General features: G+C 41.2%; 1 protein-coding gene across 1 annotated transcript in view; it reads left to right on the top strand.

The window, feature by feature from the left end:
• The window catches only part of UBA3 (ubiquitin like modifier activating enzyme 3), a 71454-nt gene that overhangs the window by 47595 nt on the left and 10013 nt on the right, over positions 1 to 13846 (top strand). Inside the window, exons 9-15 of the mRNA XM_082265575.1 lie at positions 2021 to 2176; positions 6270 to 6372; positions 8687 to 8800; positions 9770 to 9823; positions 10086 to 10122; positions 10209 to 10290; positions 12524 to 12624. Of these exons, the coding sequence (XP_082121701.1) occupies positions 2021 to 2176; positions 6270 to 6372; positions 8687 to 8800; positions 9770 to 9823; positions 10086 to 10122; positions 10209 to 10290; positions 12524 to 12624 (647 nt within the window). The remainder of the gene's footprint in view (positions 1 to 2020; positions 2177 to 6269; positions 6373 to 8686; positions 8801 to 9769; positions 9824 to 10085; positions 10123 to 10208; positions 10291 to 12523; positions 12625 to 13846) is intronic.

Raw genomic sequence — 13846 nt, 5'->3', positions numbered from 1 at the left:
GAAAAAAAGGACGCCAAATTAGTTTAGGTACAGCGTCGCACGACCGCGCAATTCTCCGTTAAAGTCACGCAGTGCCGAATCGCAAAATACCCCCTGGTCGGAATGGGGGTAAAATCTTCCGGGGCTTAAGTGGTTAAAGAGCTCAGCCAGGTGATTGCCAGACCATTATTCTTGATCTTTAAGGATAGTTTACAGACAGGTATGGTGCCAGCTGATTGGAAAAAAGCCAACGTGGTACCAATATTTAAAAAGGGGCCGAGATATATCCCGGGTAACTATAGGTCGGTCAGCCTAACATCAGTAGTCTGCAAGATTTTGGAGGGGATGTTAAAGGACCACATACAAGACTTTAGTAATGAAAACGGTATTATTAGTAGTAATCAGCATGGATTCATGAAAAATCGTTCTTGCCAAACCAATCTATTAACCTTTTATGATGAAGTGAGCTGCCACCTAGATAAAGGTAAGCCTGTGGATGTGGTGTACCTGGACTTCGCAAAGGCCTTTGACACCGTTCCCCACAAACGCTTACTGTTCAAACTAAGGAAGGTAGGTATGGACCATAAGGTGAGTACCTGGATAGAGAACTGGCTCCAGGGGAGGTTGCAAAGGGTGGTGATTAATGGGGAGTACTCAGATTGGGCGGGTGTGGAAAGCGGGGTCCCCCAGGGTTCTGTCCTGGGGTCAATCCTGTTTAATTTATTCATAAATGATCTAGAGGAGGGGATATCGAGTAAAATCTCAGTATTTGCGGATGATACTAAACTAAGCAGGCCAATATCTTCTGGGCAGGATGTGGAAACCTTACAAGCGGACCTGAACAAAATTATGGGGTGGGCAACTACACGGCAGATGAGGTTTAATGTTGAAAAATGTAAAGTAATGCACCTGGGTGCCAGAAACCAGAAAGCAAGCTTCTCACTAGGGGGAACCTCTGGGTGAGTCTAGGATGGAAAAGGACCTGGGGGTACTGGTAGACAACAGGCTTGGCAGTGGCATGCAATGCCAAGCCGCTGCAAGCAAAGCCAACAGAATACTGGGATGTATAAAAAAGGGGATTCACTCCAGAAATAAAGAGATTATTCTCCCACTCTACAAGATTCTGGTCCGGCCACATCTGGAGTGTTCTGGGCACTGGTCCTCAGGAAGGGTGTGCTGGAACTGGAGAAAGTCCAGAAAAGGGCAACAAAAATAATTAGGGGAATGGAGGACATCAGCTATGAGGAAAGATTACAAGCACTGAACTTATTCTCTCTGGAGAAGAGACGATTGAGGGGGGATATGATATCAATGTACAAATATTGTACTGGCAACCCTAACATATGGAAAAACCTATTCAGAGAAAAGGAATACAATAAGACACGTGGCCACTCACTAAAATTAGAGGAAAGGCGGTTTAACTTTAAAATACGCAGGGGGTTCTTCACTGTGAGAGCAGTAAGGATGTGGAATTCTCTTCCGCAAGCAGTGGTATCAGCAGGGAGCATTGATAGTTTCAAAAAACTATTAGATGGGCACCTTAAAGACCACAACATACAGGGGTATACAATGTACGGTTAACAGCAAACACACACACACACACACATCATAGGTTAAACTGGATGGACTGATGTCTTTTTTCAACCTCACTAACTATGTAACTATGTACTATGTAACTATGGGCAGTGGTGAGGCTACATTCATGGGCACTGATCATGCTGCACTGATTGGCACTGGTGAGGCAGCACTGATAAGCTTCACTGATGATGATGCTGCACTGATGGGCACTGGTGAGGCTGCACTGATAAAGTTGTTATTAATATTTATTTTTGCAACTTCTGCATTCATGCAAAAACATTTAACAGTGTAATTTTATGAGATAATTTATGAGGACATGTTTAGGGGTGGGGCAGGGTAGGGGTTGGGTTGGGTGGGGTGGGGTAGCTGGTGGCGAGAAACCCTTAAGGCCTGGCTAGTAGCTCAGGACTTGAGATTTTGAGCCCTGTTATACATTATACATTTATTATTTCTTTATTCTTAGATATCCCTCTTAAATTATGAAGATGGAGAGGTACAGCAAAGCACGGTTATTCCTTTTATTGATGGAGGTACAGAAGGCTTTAAAGGAAATGCTCGTGTCATTTTACCGGGAATGACAGCATGCATAGAGTGTACTCTTGAATTGTACCCACCACAGGTCAGTGTGTAAAATGTTTTCATGTTTCAATGTTTTCATGCCTACGTGAGCATGCACATTTTCTGAGGTTGGCTGTCTCCTGCCTTATTTCCCTTTGCATTTCCAGTTCAGAAATACACTGTGAGAGGTTCAGACTGGTTTCCTGTATAGCTGGACAATTTGCTATGGAAAACCACTACATAAGATTTACTTCATGCTTTTTAGGGTTCTCCGTTGCTGGATGCACACCTGAGGATATAATTGCCAGTAATGAGCCAATGCTGAGAACATTTTTCTACAAGCACCAATCATATTTAGGCCTGTCTTTGAAGTTGATTGGTGATGCAAGAGGTAGAGAAAGTTACAAGGTCAAAGCTTTAGGAAGTACACATTTACTGGTTTTGAGTAGAGACGTGTGTATATATTTTTGTGTATTTATTGTGTATAGATTTTTTAGGGGATATACAGAACTTCTATTATGATAAATTGCGAGAAGGTATGACTTAAACACAGTTGCAGTGTTTACTGACCAGTATCATAGTACATTAGAAAAAGAACACCTATGTCTAGAACCTGCACTGAACACAGAAAAAGGATGTAACTAATTGAGTGGTAATAAACTGCAACACTTCTTACTAAAAACCTCCAATTGCCAACAATATCATAAGAGTCCATTCACACTGCCGCGACTTGTGAGGCGACTTATGCAACAAAAGCAATGTTAATCAATGAGTGCCGTCTTAATTGGCACTACTGAAGTCGCTCCGACTTCAGAAAAGGGTCCTGTACTACTTTGAGGCGACTTGTATCCGACTTGTCCCATAGACTTCAATGGGAGTTGTCTCCTTATCTTATTTGAAGCGACTTGTGATCCGACTTTCCATGAAGAAGAAGGAAATTAATTAGCCAGGCATTCCCCACTGGACTCCACCCCACATTCCACACTGGACTCTAGAAACAGAAAAAAAAAAATCGTTTGTCCAGAACCAGAAAAAACAGATCATTTTTCTTAGAATTATTTGTAGCACAGGGATAGGGCTCTGCTCCTTTTACACCTGGGCGTTTTTGTTGTAGGCGTTTATTGGACATTTTTTGGGCGTCTTTGGAGGCAGGCATGACATCTGAACTTCTGTATAGGGGTATATATATACACACACACATATATGTGTATATATACACATACACACATATAGGTGTGATAGGAGCGGAGCCCTATCCCTGCAAAGTCGCGCTAATTCGCCCCTTATGAGGCGACTTAGGGGTCGTGGCAGTGTGAACCGGCTCTAAGACCTCTGTAATAGAACTACAAAACATAAACAAGGGCTGCAGAGTACAACAGCAATATGTAGCAACTCCCTTAATATGAAAAAGTAAAAACAAAGTACCGTATCACATTTACAATGGAAACCCTGTACTCAAAGCAGGCCAGGGGTATAAATTGGCTCCAGCTCTTAGCCATTAGTTGACACTGAGATCCGGTAAGGTAGAGTTGTTGGCTCCAACATTCAGTCCACACCCTTTGTCCTGTTCATCTTTTCACCACCCACATAATGACTTTTACCGTGAGTGCTCTATTCACTGCTAGAGATGCTGTCTGCTTCCTCAGCCTTAGGCTGAGAGCACGAGCCAGAATATTCCCCGAACATGCTTTAAGTAGAAGGTTTCTTTTGAGTGTAATACTTTGCTTTTACATTTCATATTAAAGAAGTTACTGCACACTGCTGTTGTGCTTTGCAATCTTTGTTTTGTACTGGACCCCATTAGTAGCTCAATGAATGCTCTTGGAGTTGGAGTGGACGTTTAAAGCGTTGTTTTCTCATTATCTCAGGTTCCCCACCACCTTTATAAATTATCATACGATTAATGTGCAAACAAAAGGGAAAAAAGTTAAACTATACACTTATTTTACACCAGCGGCTGGTGTGCAGTCTGGCCGGACCACCAATGCCAGCACATCAGACTTCTTTTTTTTTTTTTTAAACAAATTATTGAAATGTTACACAAATATTTAATAACGTTGGCCAGCAGTGGATTGCCTCACATTGCCATGTGGCAAAAAAAAAAACTGGATGCACTACTTCTTTTCAGTGCACACCTCCACGGGGCAGTGGTGTGAACCACCCACATGAGGAGACGAGACATTTTACCTTGTCATGTGCTGGGATTTTGCTGAAATAGTCACCCAATGCAGTCCCACTACATCTGCTGTAAATTAACCTTAAATCTTGCAAGATGAGACTCCAGCACAGTCAGTGTTGGGCAACTTCTCGCAAGATTTGGGAATCGTCAAGGTTCCCAGGATCTTACCAGAAGGATTATGACATTGGCACTATGGGCAGAAGATCAGACTATGGTAATTGTATATTTCAGTTTTCTTCCCCCCACGGTCATACACCAGTTTATAATGGAGGGGGAGGTTTGGTGTAATAACCTCTTGCCCAACCGCCCACAGTATATGTATATATACATCATTACTTTGATGTTAAATAGCTGCCATAACCCCGGTATCGGTATTTACAGTGGGGATTCGGTGTGTGATAAAAGTGGTCTTACAGTAGGATTCACTTTGAAAGGCAGCTGGAGAGGTGACAACACCGGTCTTTTTGACCCCAGATGCTTATTTCTATTACAAGGGTATGCTTACATTCCTTGTAATAGGAATAAAAGTGATAAAACAAATAAATAAAATAAAGGGATAGTGTAAAAAAAAAAGAAGTAAAATAAGGGAAAACATTTTTTTTAAAGCGCCCAATTTCTCCATGCTTGCGTGCAGAAGCGAATGCATACGTAATTTGCGGCCGCATATGTAAACTATGTTTAAACCACATGTGAGCTATTGCCACGATCATTAGAGTGACAGCAATCATTCTAGCGCAAGACCTTCTCTGTAACTCTAAACCAGTAATCTGTAAAAAAAAATAAAAATGTTCCCAAAAAAAATGCGTTTAAAGGACCACTGCGCAAATACAGTGCGACGTAAAAAATTGCACCGATCACCATTTTATTCTCTAGGATCTCTGCTAAAAAAAACTATATAAAATTTTTGGGGGTTCAAAGTCTTTTTCTAGCAAAAAATACTACTTTAGGCCCCTTTCACACTTGTGCAACTTGTCATGCGATTTGGGGCTGCAAAGTCGCATGACAAGTCCTACTCCATGATTTCAAATGAGTACTATTAATATCTGTGCGACTTCAAGTTCCAACGACTTCAAAGTAGTCCCTGCACTACTTTGGTCCGACTTTGATGCGTCTTTTAGGTCACACAAGTGTGAAAGGGGTCCTTAAACTTGTAAACAAAAAGTTCCAGAAAATGCCTGGTCGGCAAGTGCATAAGAAGACCTTGCTTTCTAGTGTATGGCCTGTTTTAAGCTTGAAATCAAAACAAATAAAATGAAAACACCAGTCTGTTATGTATTATAAGGCCTATTGCAAATAGGATGCCTAAAACCGCTACATTTTGACGCATTCAGGCTATATCTTTATTTTTTTCAGATGAAAATTTAGTTTAATTTTTTTAGAGGGCCCATACACAAACTTGCGTTGCGTATAGATCAGCAAAAAAAACGGTGTTTTTGGTCAGTATTTGTGGCTTGTATGCCACACTTGATTTAAAAAAAATAAAATCAAGGCTAAAATCATTTTTAGACGTGTACATGTATCGTCATGTGCCTTACAGCTCATCTTTGTTTTTTCTGCAAGAAATATCTGATATTCATGCAAGACTACTGTGTGCAAGTGCTCTTAATCATTCCACTCAGCTGGCTCAAGTACCAGATATTGTATTGATATATATTGGTCTCTTGTATTCTCTTGTACTGAGTTTGGGAGAGGGAGGCCTAGTATTGGCAGCCAAACTGGCTGTGCTGATGGAACATGCTGATAGGAGGAGAAAGCCAAGTAATGTACTCCCTTTATCTGCTAAAATAATTTCTATATTTGTATTTATGTTCAGTATTTAGCCACTTTCCCAGAATTCAGCTTTAAGTATATATATTTTGTGTAAAAACTTGATTTTTTTTTTTTTAAAGGGTTAAGTTTGAGTGTCATTCCATTAACTTTGGCTGTGTTTTCCTGCCCTGTTACTGTAACGTATTTGTATTGTTTTCTCTCTCAGATTAACTTCCCCATGTGTACGATTGCATCTATGCCCAGGTTACCAGAGCACTGTATAGAGTATGTCCGGATTTTACAATGGCCAAAAGATCAACCGTTTGGAGGTATAACAGAAATCTTTGATAGTTAGTAGCAACTCATTTCTGATCTGAAAAGCGATTTCCTTTTCAGGTTTCCATAACTTATGTATATACGACTTATAATTTTTTAATGTTCGATGCATTTGGAAGGTTTAGTGACCCCGTTGGGTTCTTATTGCTGTCTCTGTCCCTGCTAGAAAGAATCACCCCCTCGATCGGTCCTGGCAATGATTATAACAGAGCTGAGAGTGGGGAAAATCCAAAATTTTGAGTTGTCACTGGAAATGCAACCCTTATTTATGCTCTCTCACAGCTCCTTGCTCCTCTACAGCCAATGCTGAAATCAGCCGTGTCGACGAACTGGGGGAGCGTTGGCATCACTCCCCCAGTCGTGTGACAGTGCTCAGGCCTAGCGATTGGCTGCTAGACTCACTGTCACAGGGGAGCAGGTCGCATGCTTCCCCATACCTAGAAGTGCTGACTATTCTTGCCAGTTGTGAAGGAGCAGTGGGAGGGGGGGGCACAGGTAAGAAAAGTATATGGGGGTTGGGGGTATCATTTGCAAAGAAAGAGGACAGCAGTGACTTGTTTTTGTTACATGAGACTCCTGCATAGGGATACATAAAGTTTTTGGTGCAAAGCACCTGTTCCCTGCGCTCAGAGTGGTGTAGTCTCTAGTCCACCTTATTAGGGTCTTTCCACTGTTACTGGTGCTGTGGACACGACAACCCAGGAGGAATGCTACGGCCTTGCTGCCCCTTACATGACCAGGGAAGTCTGGAAACACTGTAAACAACAACAAACACATGGGCGCATAGGCCTAGTGCATTATCCTTTGGATGATTTATTAAAAGGTAGAAAGATTAAAAATACACACAAATGAGTTCTTGTTAAAAAGCATATCACATAAGGAACGCAGTCCTCAGTAAAGGGATCCGAGGGTGAGTTGTCCCTTGAATTCGTGAAGGCTAACGCATTTCGAGGCTTAGCCTCTTCCTCAGAGCCTAAAGAAGCATGTCTAGGCACTTACTTAAATACCATACAATGACATATGGAACAAGACACAGATTGGGGTCAGGCCCTCCTCCTGTGGGACGTGTGCAAGAGGTGACCGCCCACATCATTAGTGGGCAATGTTGAAGTCACATGCATTGTGGAGGGTGCCTCCCCCTAGAGAGATTTTGGTCAGAGGGTACAAAACAATAAAATAATATTGTAATGGTAGAACAGTATAGTGATGTTTAAAGTGGTAGTTCAACAAAAAAATGGAAGAGGATGCAGAGGGTGCTACTAGTTTCTTTCGGAATACAGATAGATACGGTTATGAAACATATGTAGCCATAGGGATTAATGATCTTAGGTGTTTGATGCAAATAAAAGCCGTCATGAAAATTGCGTGGCCATGGAAATTTATGATCTTAAGTTTTGTGATGCAAATAAATGCAGTCATGAAACATATGCAGCCATGGAGATTTATGATCTTCCATTTTAAATGTAAATAAATGCATGCAGTCATGAAAAATGTGTAGCCATGGAGTATTGTGATCAGGGATGGTGGTATACAATCTATGATATATATCCAGATTTATCTTGTCACAAAACCAAATGGGAGAAGTGTATCCAACAGGGGGGTTTTCCAGATCAATGCATCGGTGGTGTGCAATCCAGAATGCATAACCGGATTCATCTTGTCACAAAACAAATGGGAGAAGTGTATGCTGCAGGGGGGTTCCAGATCAATGCATCAGAATTGCCAAACCTGTACAGTGAGCCAGAGTAGCTAGCCCGTGTACAATGAACTTGCTGCTTAGATAGTGTAAAAGGACAGTGGGCTTAATACACAGAAAGCAATATAGAAAGCAATATATGTGTAACAGGCTGACCTTTTTAGGAGAAGAAGTGTATGTGTGCTAAATCAGACTAAACAATCCCACCTGTATAAGTTTGTCTGAGAGTGTGAGGGGGATGGGGAGACCACCTGCCAGTGTACATTCAAGTAGTGAATACAGTACCTTTCCATTAGTCCTGGGCGGTTTGCAGGTCTCGGAGGGGGGCCAAGTTTACGCATGCTGTTGGTTGCTACATGGTGGAACGCACGCTAACCACCTCGGAAGCAGCTGTGCGTTCCACCTCCTCACCATAGTGGCCTATTGCCGAGTGTGTTGTGTGTTCAGTCCCGCTCACGTAGGTGGAAGGGGTACATCACAAAGGAGGTACAGATTCAAGTAACAGTCTTAGACAGCATTTGTTTACCTTTGCTCTAATATGGAAGAACTGGCTTCTATGCTGTGCAGAAGGCTGTATGCTGTTGTATAAAACTACTTGTTGTTTTCTCTAGAGGGCGTTCAGCTGGATGGAGATGACCCTGACCATATCCAGTGGATATTTAAGAAATCTCTTGAGCGTGCTTCTCAGTTCAACATCCGAGGAGTGACATACAGACTCACTCAAGGTAAACGAAAGCATCCTATAGCTGGAAGACTCTGCTTGAAACTTTTTTTTTTTTTTTTCATATTTATATGATAACTTCAGTCAACTTTTTTTATTTTGATTGCGTAGGGAAGGTTTTGAACCCCTGTCAGGTTTTCATTGGTGAGTCCCAATTTGGGGGAATTCCCCTAAACTTGTTCCCTCAATATCTCAATATTACCCCTGGGAAAGGAAGCAAAGGGAGATCTTCGACAAGAACATGCACAGCAAAATAAATTTGATAGTTTCTAATCTTCCCCATGCTATATATTTTTTTTGCTGTTGTGTCACCAGAACTGGAAATGAGAGGAAACCTATCCAAAACTTTTATAACGGTTTAGGCTGGAGTTAAACTTTAATGAGGAAGTAAACCCTTCCCAAAAAAATGAGAAAAAAAAGAAAACCCTGTAAGGCAAAAGCATAATGAGCTAGTATGCATCGCATTCTAGCTCATTATGAAATACTTCCCTTAGAACGAAGCCCCCGCAGTGCCACCCGCTCAGCCGACATGTTTGGCCGTCCTGGTTCGCGTCCTCCGGCCATCTGATAGGCCGGAGGCGCTATTACATACGTGCGGGAGCCACCGTTCACGGCACAGGGCTCTGAAGGAATGGCACGGTTGGCCGTTCCTTCAGAGCGCATGCGTCGATTACGTCATCGGCTGCATTAAAAGTAAATATTTCCTAAACGGTGCATGTTTAGGAGATATGTACAGTACCTATAGGTAAGCCTTATTAAAGGCTTACCTATATGTACAAGTTCCAAGAGAGGGTTTACAACCTCTTTTAAATATCTGAAAATGGGATCTCTGGAGTGTTCTGATCTGCAGTAAGATGTGTAATTTAACCTTGTGGTAATTTGAACTTTAATGTGTACTTTATACAGCTCATATGAGATCAAATGGAGCTCTTCAGCATAAGCATGTATGACATTATTATTTTCTGACTCGTAGGTGTTGTGAAAAGGATTATTCCAGCTGTAGCGTCTACAAACGCAGTAATTGCAGGTAAAACTCTGAACTGTTTGTGAAATTGTATGGATTTTCTGATTTTCCTTCCACAACCCAAACCTATACTGGTAGGGTAATTGGTTTTAAGACATAATAGCTTGGTGTGTTTGCTAATTGTTGGGATTTGAAATTATAAGTATCTGTGAGCACCTTATTCATGTTTGTATTATTATGGTAGCCACTGTTCTCGGTTGACTTGCTTTCTTCTTTAATGTATACAAGTGCCTTTAATTTGACAATGATCTCTTTCCACTTTTAGCGACCTGCGCCACTGAAGTATTTAAAATAGCATCAAGGTAATCGAGTTTATAAGTCACGCTTTTAATCTGAGTTGTTCCATGGCATGTCATGTGTTGACTCTTTTCATTATGATTTCTTGCAGCGCTTATATGCCCTTAAGCAACTATCTGGTATTTAATGATGTGGATGGATTATACACGTATACATTTGAAGCTGAAAGAAAGGTTTGTACAAACACGGGTGTGATGTTTTCCCGGACATTTTTAGCAGGATGGCATGACCTTGCATTGATTTTTTTTTTTAAAAGTATTCTGATCTAAAACCCGAACTATAGGCTGCCAGAGAGTAGCAACAGATGCATGTAGGAAAGCATCTAATCAAATAGTTTTATTATATTATCATCATGATTTATCAACTAACCCTTGCTAATAGATTTGTTAAAAAAAGAAAAAAACAATTTTGAAAAAAAACTGTATTTCGTAGTGTTCTGTGATTTCCTGCATGACTAATCTTGTCGCATTGTCAATTTTTTGATAGCCTTTTAGGTAATTTTCCCACTTGTGTCTGTCCATTGCATTTTTTCTAGGAAAAATAAATAGATTGGCAGACCAAGTTAGTCAGTCAGAATTTAAAAAAGCAGTCCTGTTGTCGATTACATAAAAAAGAACTGCAAAAGAAGGACATTATTACTTAAAGGATAAGTTTAACTTTGGGAACATGTCTTTAGGGTGGAACATGTAACATTTTCCCACTCCTGCAGTGGCTCTGCGATACAGCCGTGTCCTTTATTCACAGAGTTCTGTGAATGAATGCACTACAAGTACCGACATCCTTTGTGGCTGTCGGCTTGTAGTTCTCAATGAACTACCACAGCAGTGTTGAGCACAGTGGTAGTTTATTGATTTTTCCTGTCAGTGTGAAACTGCCTGCCTGTACGATGGCACCAGTGATCTGCTGATTACTGGTTCAATGCTTTCCATGCCTCTAAAAAAAAAAAAAAAAATAGTAAATGTGTGGAATTACATGAAAAAAAATGTGCATTTATTATTACTTTTTTTTTTTTTAAGGTAAACTTATCCTTGAACTTGTCTCTCCACGCAGGGCTGCTGTTAGAAATCGTGGGGCCCCGTACAGACTACCTGGCAGGGCCCCCCCAAGAAAATATTAAAGATATATTTAGCTAAAATTACAACAAAATCACTATTAGCAGACACAAATATAACATAACGCACATAATTCCTGCTAAATCTAAAAAAATATATATTTTAAATAAAAAAGATGAAATGAAAAAAATATACAGGCTGGGCAAGTTGGAGCTCAGTGATCAGAGAGACAGAGAGAGAAACAAAGTTACAATTTACATATAAACTCCTGAGCAGAGATAAGTGCTGGGAGGGGGGGCCACACAAGGGAGGGGGATTAGTGAGGGACAACTGTCTCTTTCTCAACAGATAAAAGCTGATAGCAGGGAGAGGGACAGATCAGAGTCAGGTGCTGGAGGAAGATTTCTGTATTTGTTGTCCATCACTAATCCCCCTTTCTGTGTGGGCCCCCCTGTGTGCTAGGGCCCCCTACAAGAGGGCTGGTGGTCCCCCCCTATCAGCGGCCCTGCCTCCACGTGTGCCTTTAGATCTCACTGTCTTGCAGAGTAATGGCCTCCCATAATATTCCTAAGCATCCAACACACATTCCCAACACACCCTACGCTTAGTTTCAAGAAAACAGTGTAGCTGGACCATAAAGATAACATGGGACCACAGTACTGTAAGGTTTAAAGTATTTGTAAACCCACAACAGTAAAATCAGTCTGCATAAAGTATGCTTGTTATACTAACTGGGGAACCTAAGGGGTTAATCCTCCGCATTGTGTAAAAAGGCCTGTCTTCTCTGATCCTCCCCTTTCACTGTCCCCAAACCATCTTCTGATAGAACAGAGCCTTGGGGGCAAGCTGCACATGCTCAATTAGCTGTGTAATGCTAGAGGATTTCTTTTTTTCTTGGGAGAGTGAATGTGATTAGCACAGGGCCAATCAGCACTGTCCAGAGAGAGGGTTTGGCGTCATTCAGCCTCATAGGACAGCCAGAGCAGAATGAAAACACCTCCTACAAGCTTTAACCAGTGCTCTGCTAACTGCTTAGTAGAAAAGGTATTTAGCAGCTTATATTTATTAAATCTATTGTATTTCCATGTTCTGTGTACAGTGAGACAGGGTCCTAGGTTTAGTAATGGTTTAAGTGCAGATATATTTGCTGGATATAAATAAACATTCACATTTTTAATTTGTTGAACTGAATATCCTTCTTTAATGGAGTTACCAGCATAAGACTGCATTAATGCTTTGCAAACTTTTATTGATTTTATTGATGTGTACAATGTAATCTTTTTGTAAAAATGATTTTACCATTAGCCCACAGATTTGGTTATTGTTTAAACTTGTTTTCCATGTTTTGGAACAGGATAATTGCCCGGCTTGTAGTCTGCTCCCTCAGAACATTGAGTTTCCATCCTCTGCTAAACTGCAAGAAGTTTTGGATTATTTAACTAATGATACCTCATTGTAAGTAGCTTATTCAAAGGAACATCAGGCTGAATCATTAACCACTTCAGCTCCAGAAGGTTTACCCCCCCCCCCCCTTCATGACCAGGCCATTTTTCTCGATATTTTAACAGACAATTGCGCGGTCGTGAAACACTGTACACAAATAAAATTGATGTCTTTTTTTCCCCCCCAAATAGTGCTTGCGTTTGGTGGTATTTAAACACCTCTGTGGTTTTTATTGTTTGCACTATAAACAAAAAACCCCGGCAATTAAAAAAAAATTAAAAAAATTTTTACTTTCTGCTATAAAACACACCCAAAAAAAAGTAAAAAAAAAAATCCCTAAAGCATATATTGATTGGTTTGCCCAAAAGTTATAGCGTCTACAAACTATCGGATATATAGAATTTGTTTTTGCTTTTATACTAGCAATGGCAGCGATCAGCGACTTATATTGGGATTGCAGCGGCCAAATCAGACACTGAGTGAAACTTTTTGAGGAGCAGTGATACCAATATAGTGATTAGTCCTAAAAAATATGCACTGTCGCTGTACTAATGACACTGGCAGGGAAGGGGTTAACACCGGGGGCGATCAAAAGGTTAAATGTGTCCCTGCTCGTACTGTAGGAAGTCAGAGATTCGTGTTCCTGCTTAGCAGAAGCTCAGGATCTCTATCTTCCCTTGTCACAGAACAGCTGTTTGCCTTGTTTACATAGGCAGATTGTTGTTCTGCCTCTGTCGGCAACGATAGGCGGATCCTGGCAGCGTGCGCGCTGCAAACCTGGATAAGGCGATCACGCATAGGTACGTGATTTTGCCTGTAGAAGTTGCCGCCCCACACTATATATACAGGGGGCGGTCGGCAAGTTGTTAAAGTGGTCTTCTTTGACAGAAGCTGGTCTAACGATTGGCTTCTGTTGAACGGAAAAGGCTACACACAGATCGAAATTCACCTGGTTCTTGCTGAACTGGCCGAGTTTGGATCCGTGAATACCTAGCTTTTAGCCTGGGCAGAGAGTTTGACTGTGGAAAGTATCCAGCAGGCCCCACCCACCCTACCTGCAGAAAACTTTAGGAGGGGACATACACAAGACTAATCACCCTGCACAAGATAGGAGCAGTGATCAGACTTTATTACAAGAAGCTCCTCCACAGAAGTAAAGTTTCACATTGGATTAATGCATGGATCTGGAGGAAGAAAACAATAAAATTAAAATTAAGAATACACATGCCTCTTG

Source organism: Pelophylax lessonae, assembly GCF_965119305.1.
Source record: "Pelophylax lessonae genome assembly, chromosome: 8".
NCBI classification, from domain to species: domain Eukaryota; kingdom Metazoa; phylum Chordata; class Amphibia; order Anura; family Ranidae; genus Pelophylax; species Pelophylax lessonae.
This window is presented reverse-complemented; position numbering and strand designations above follow the sequence as displayed.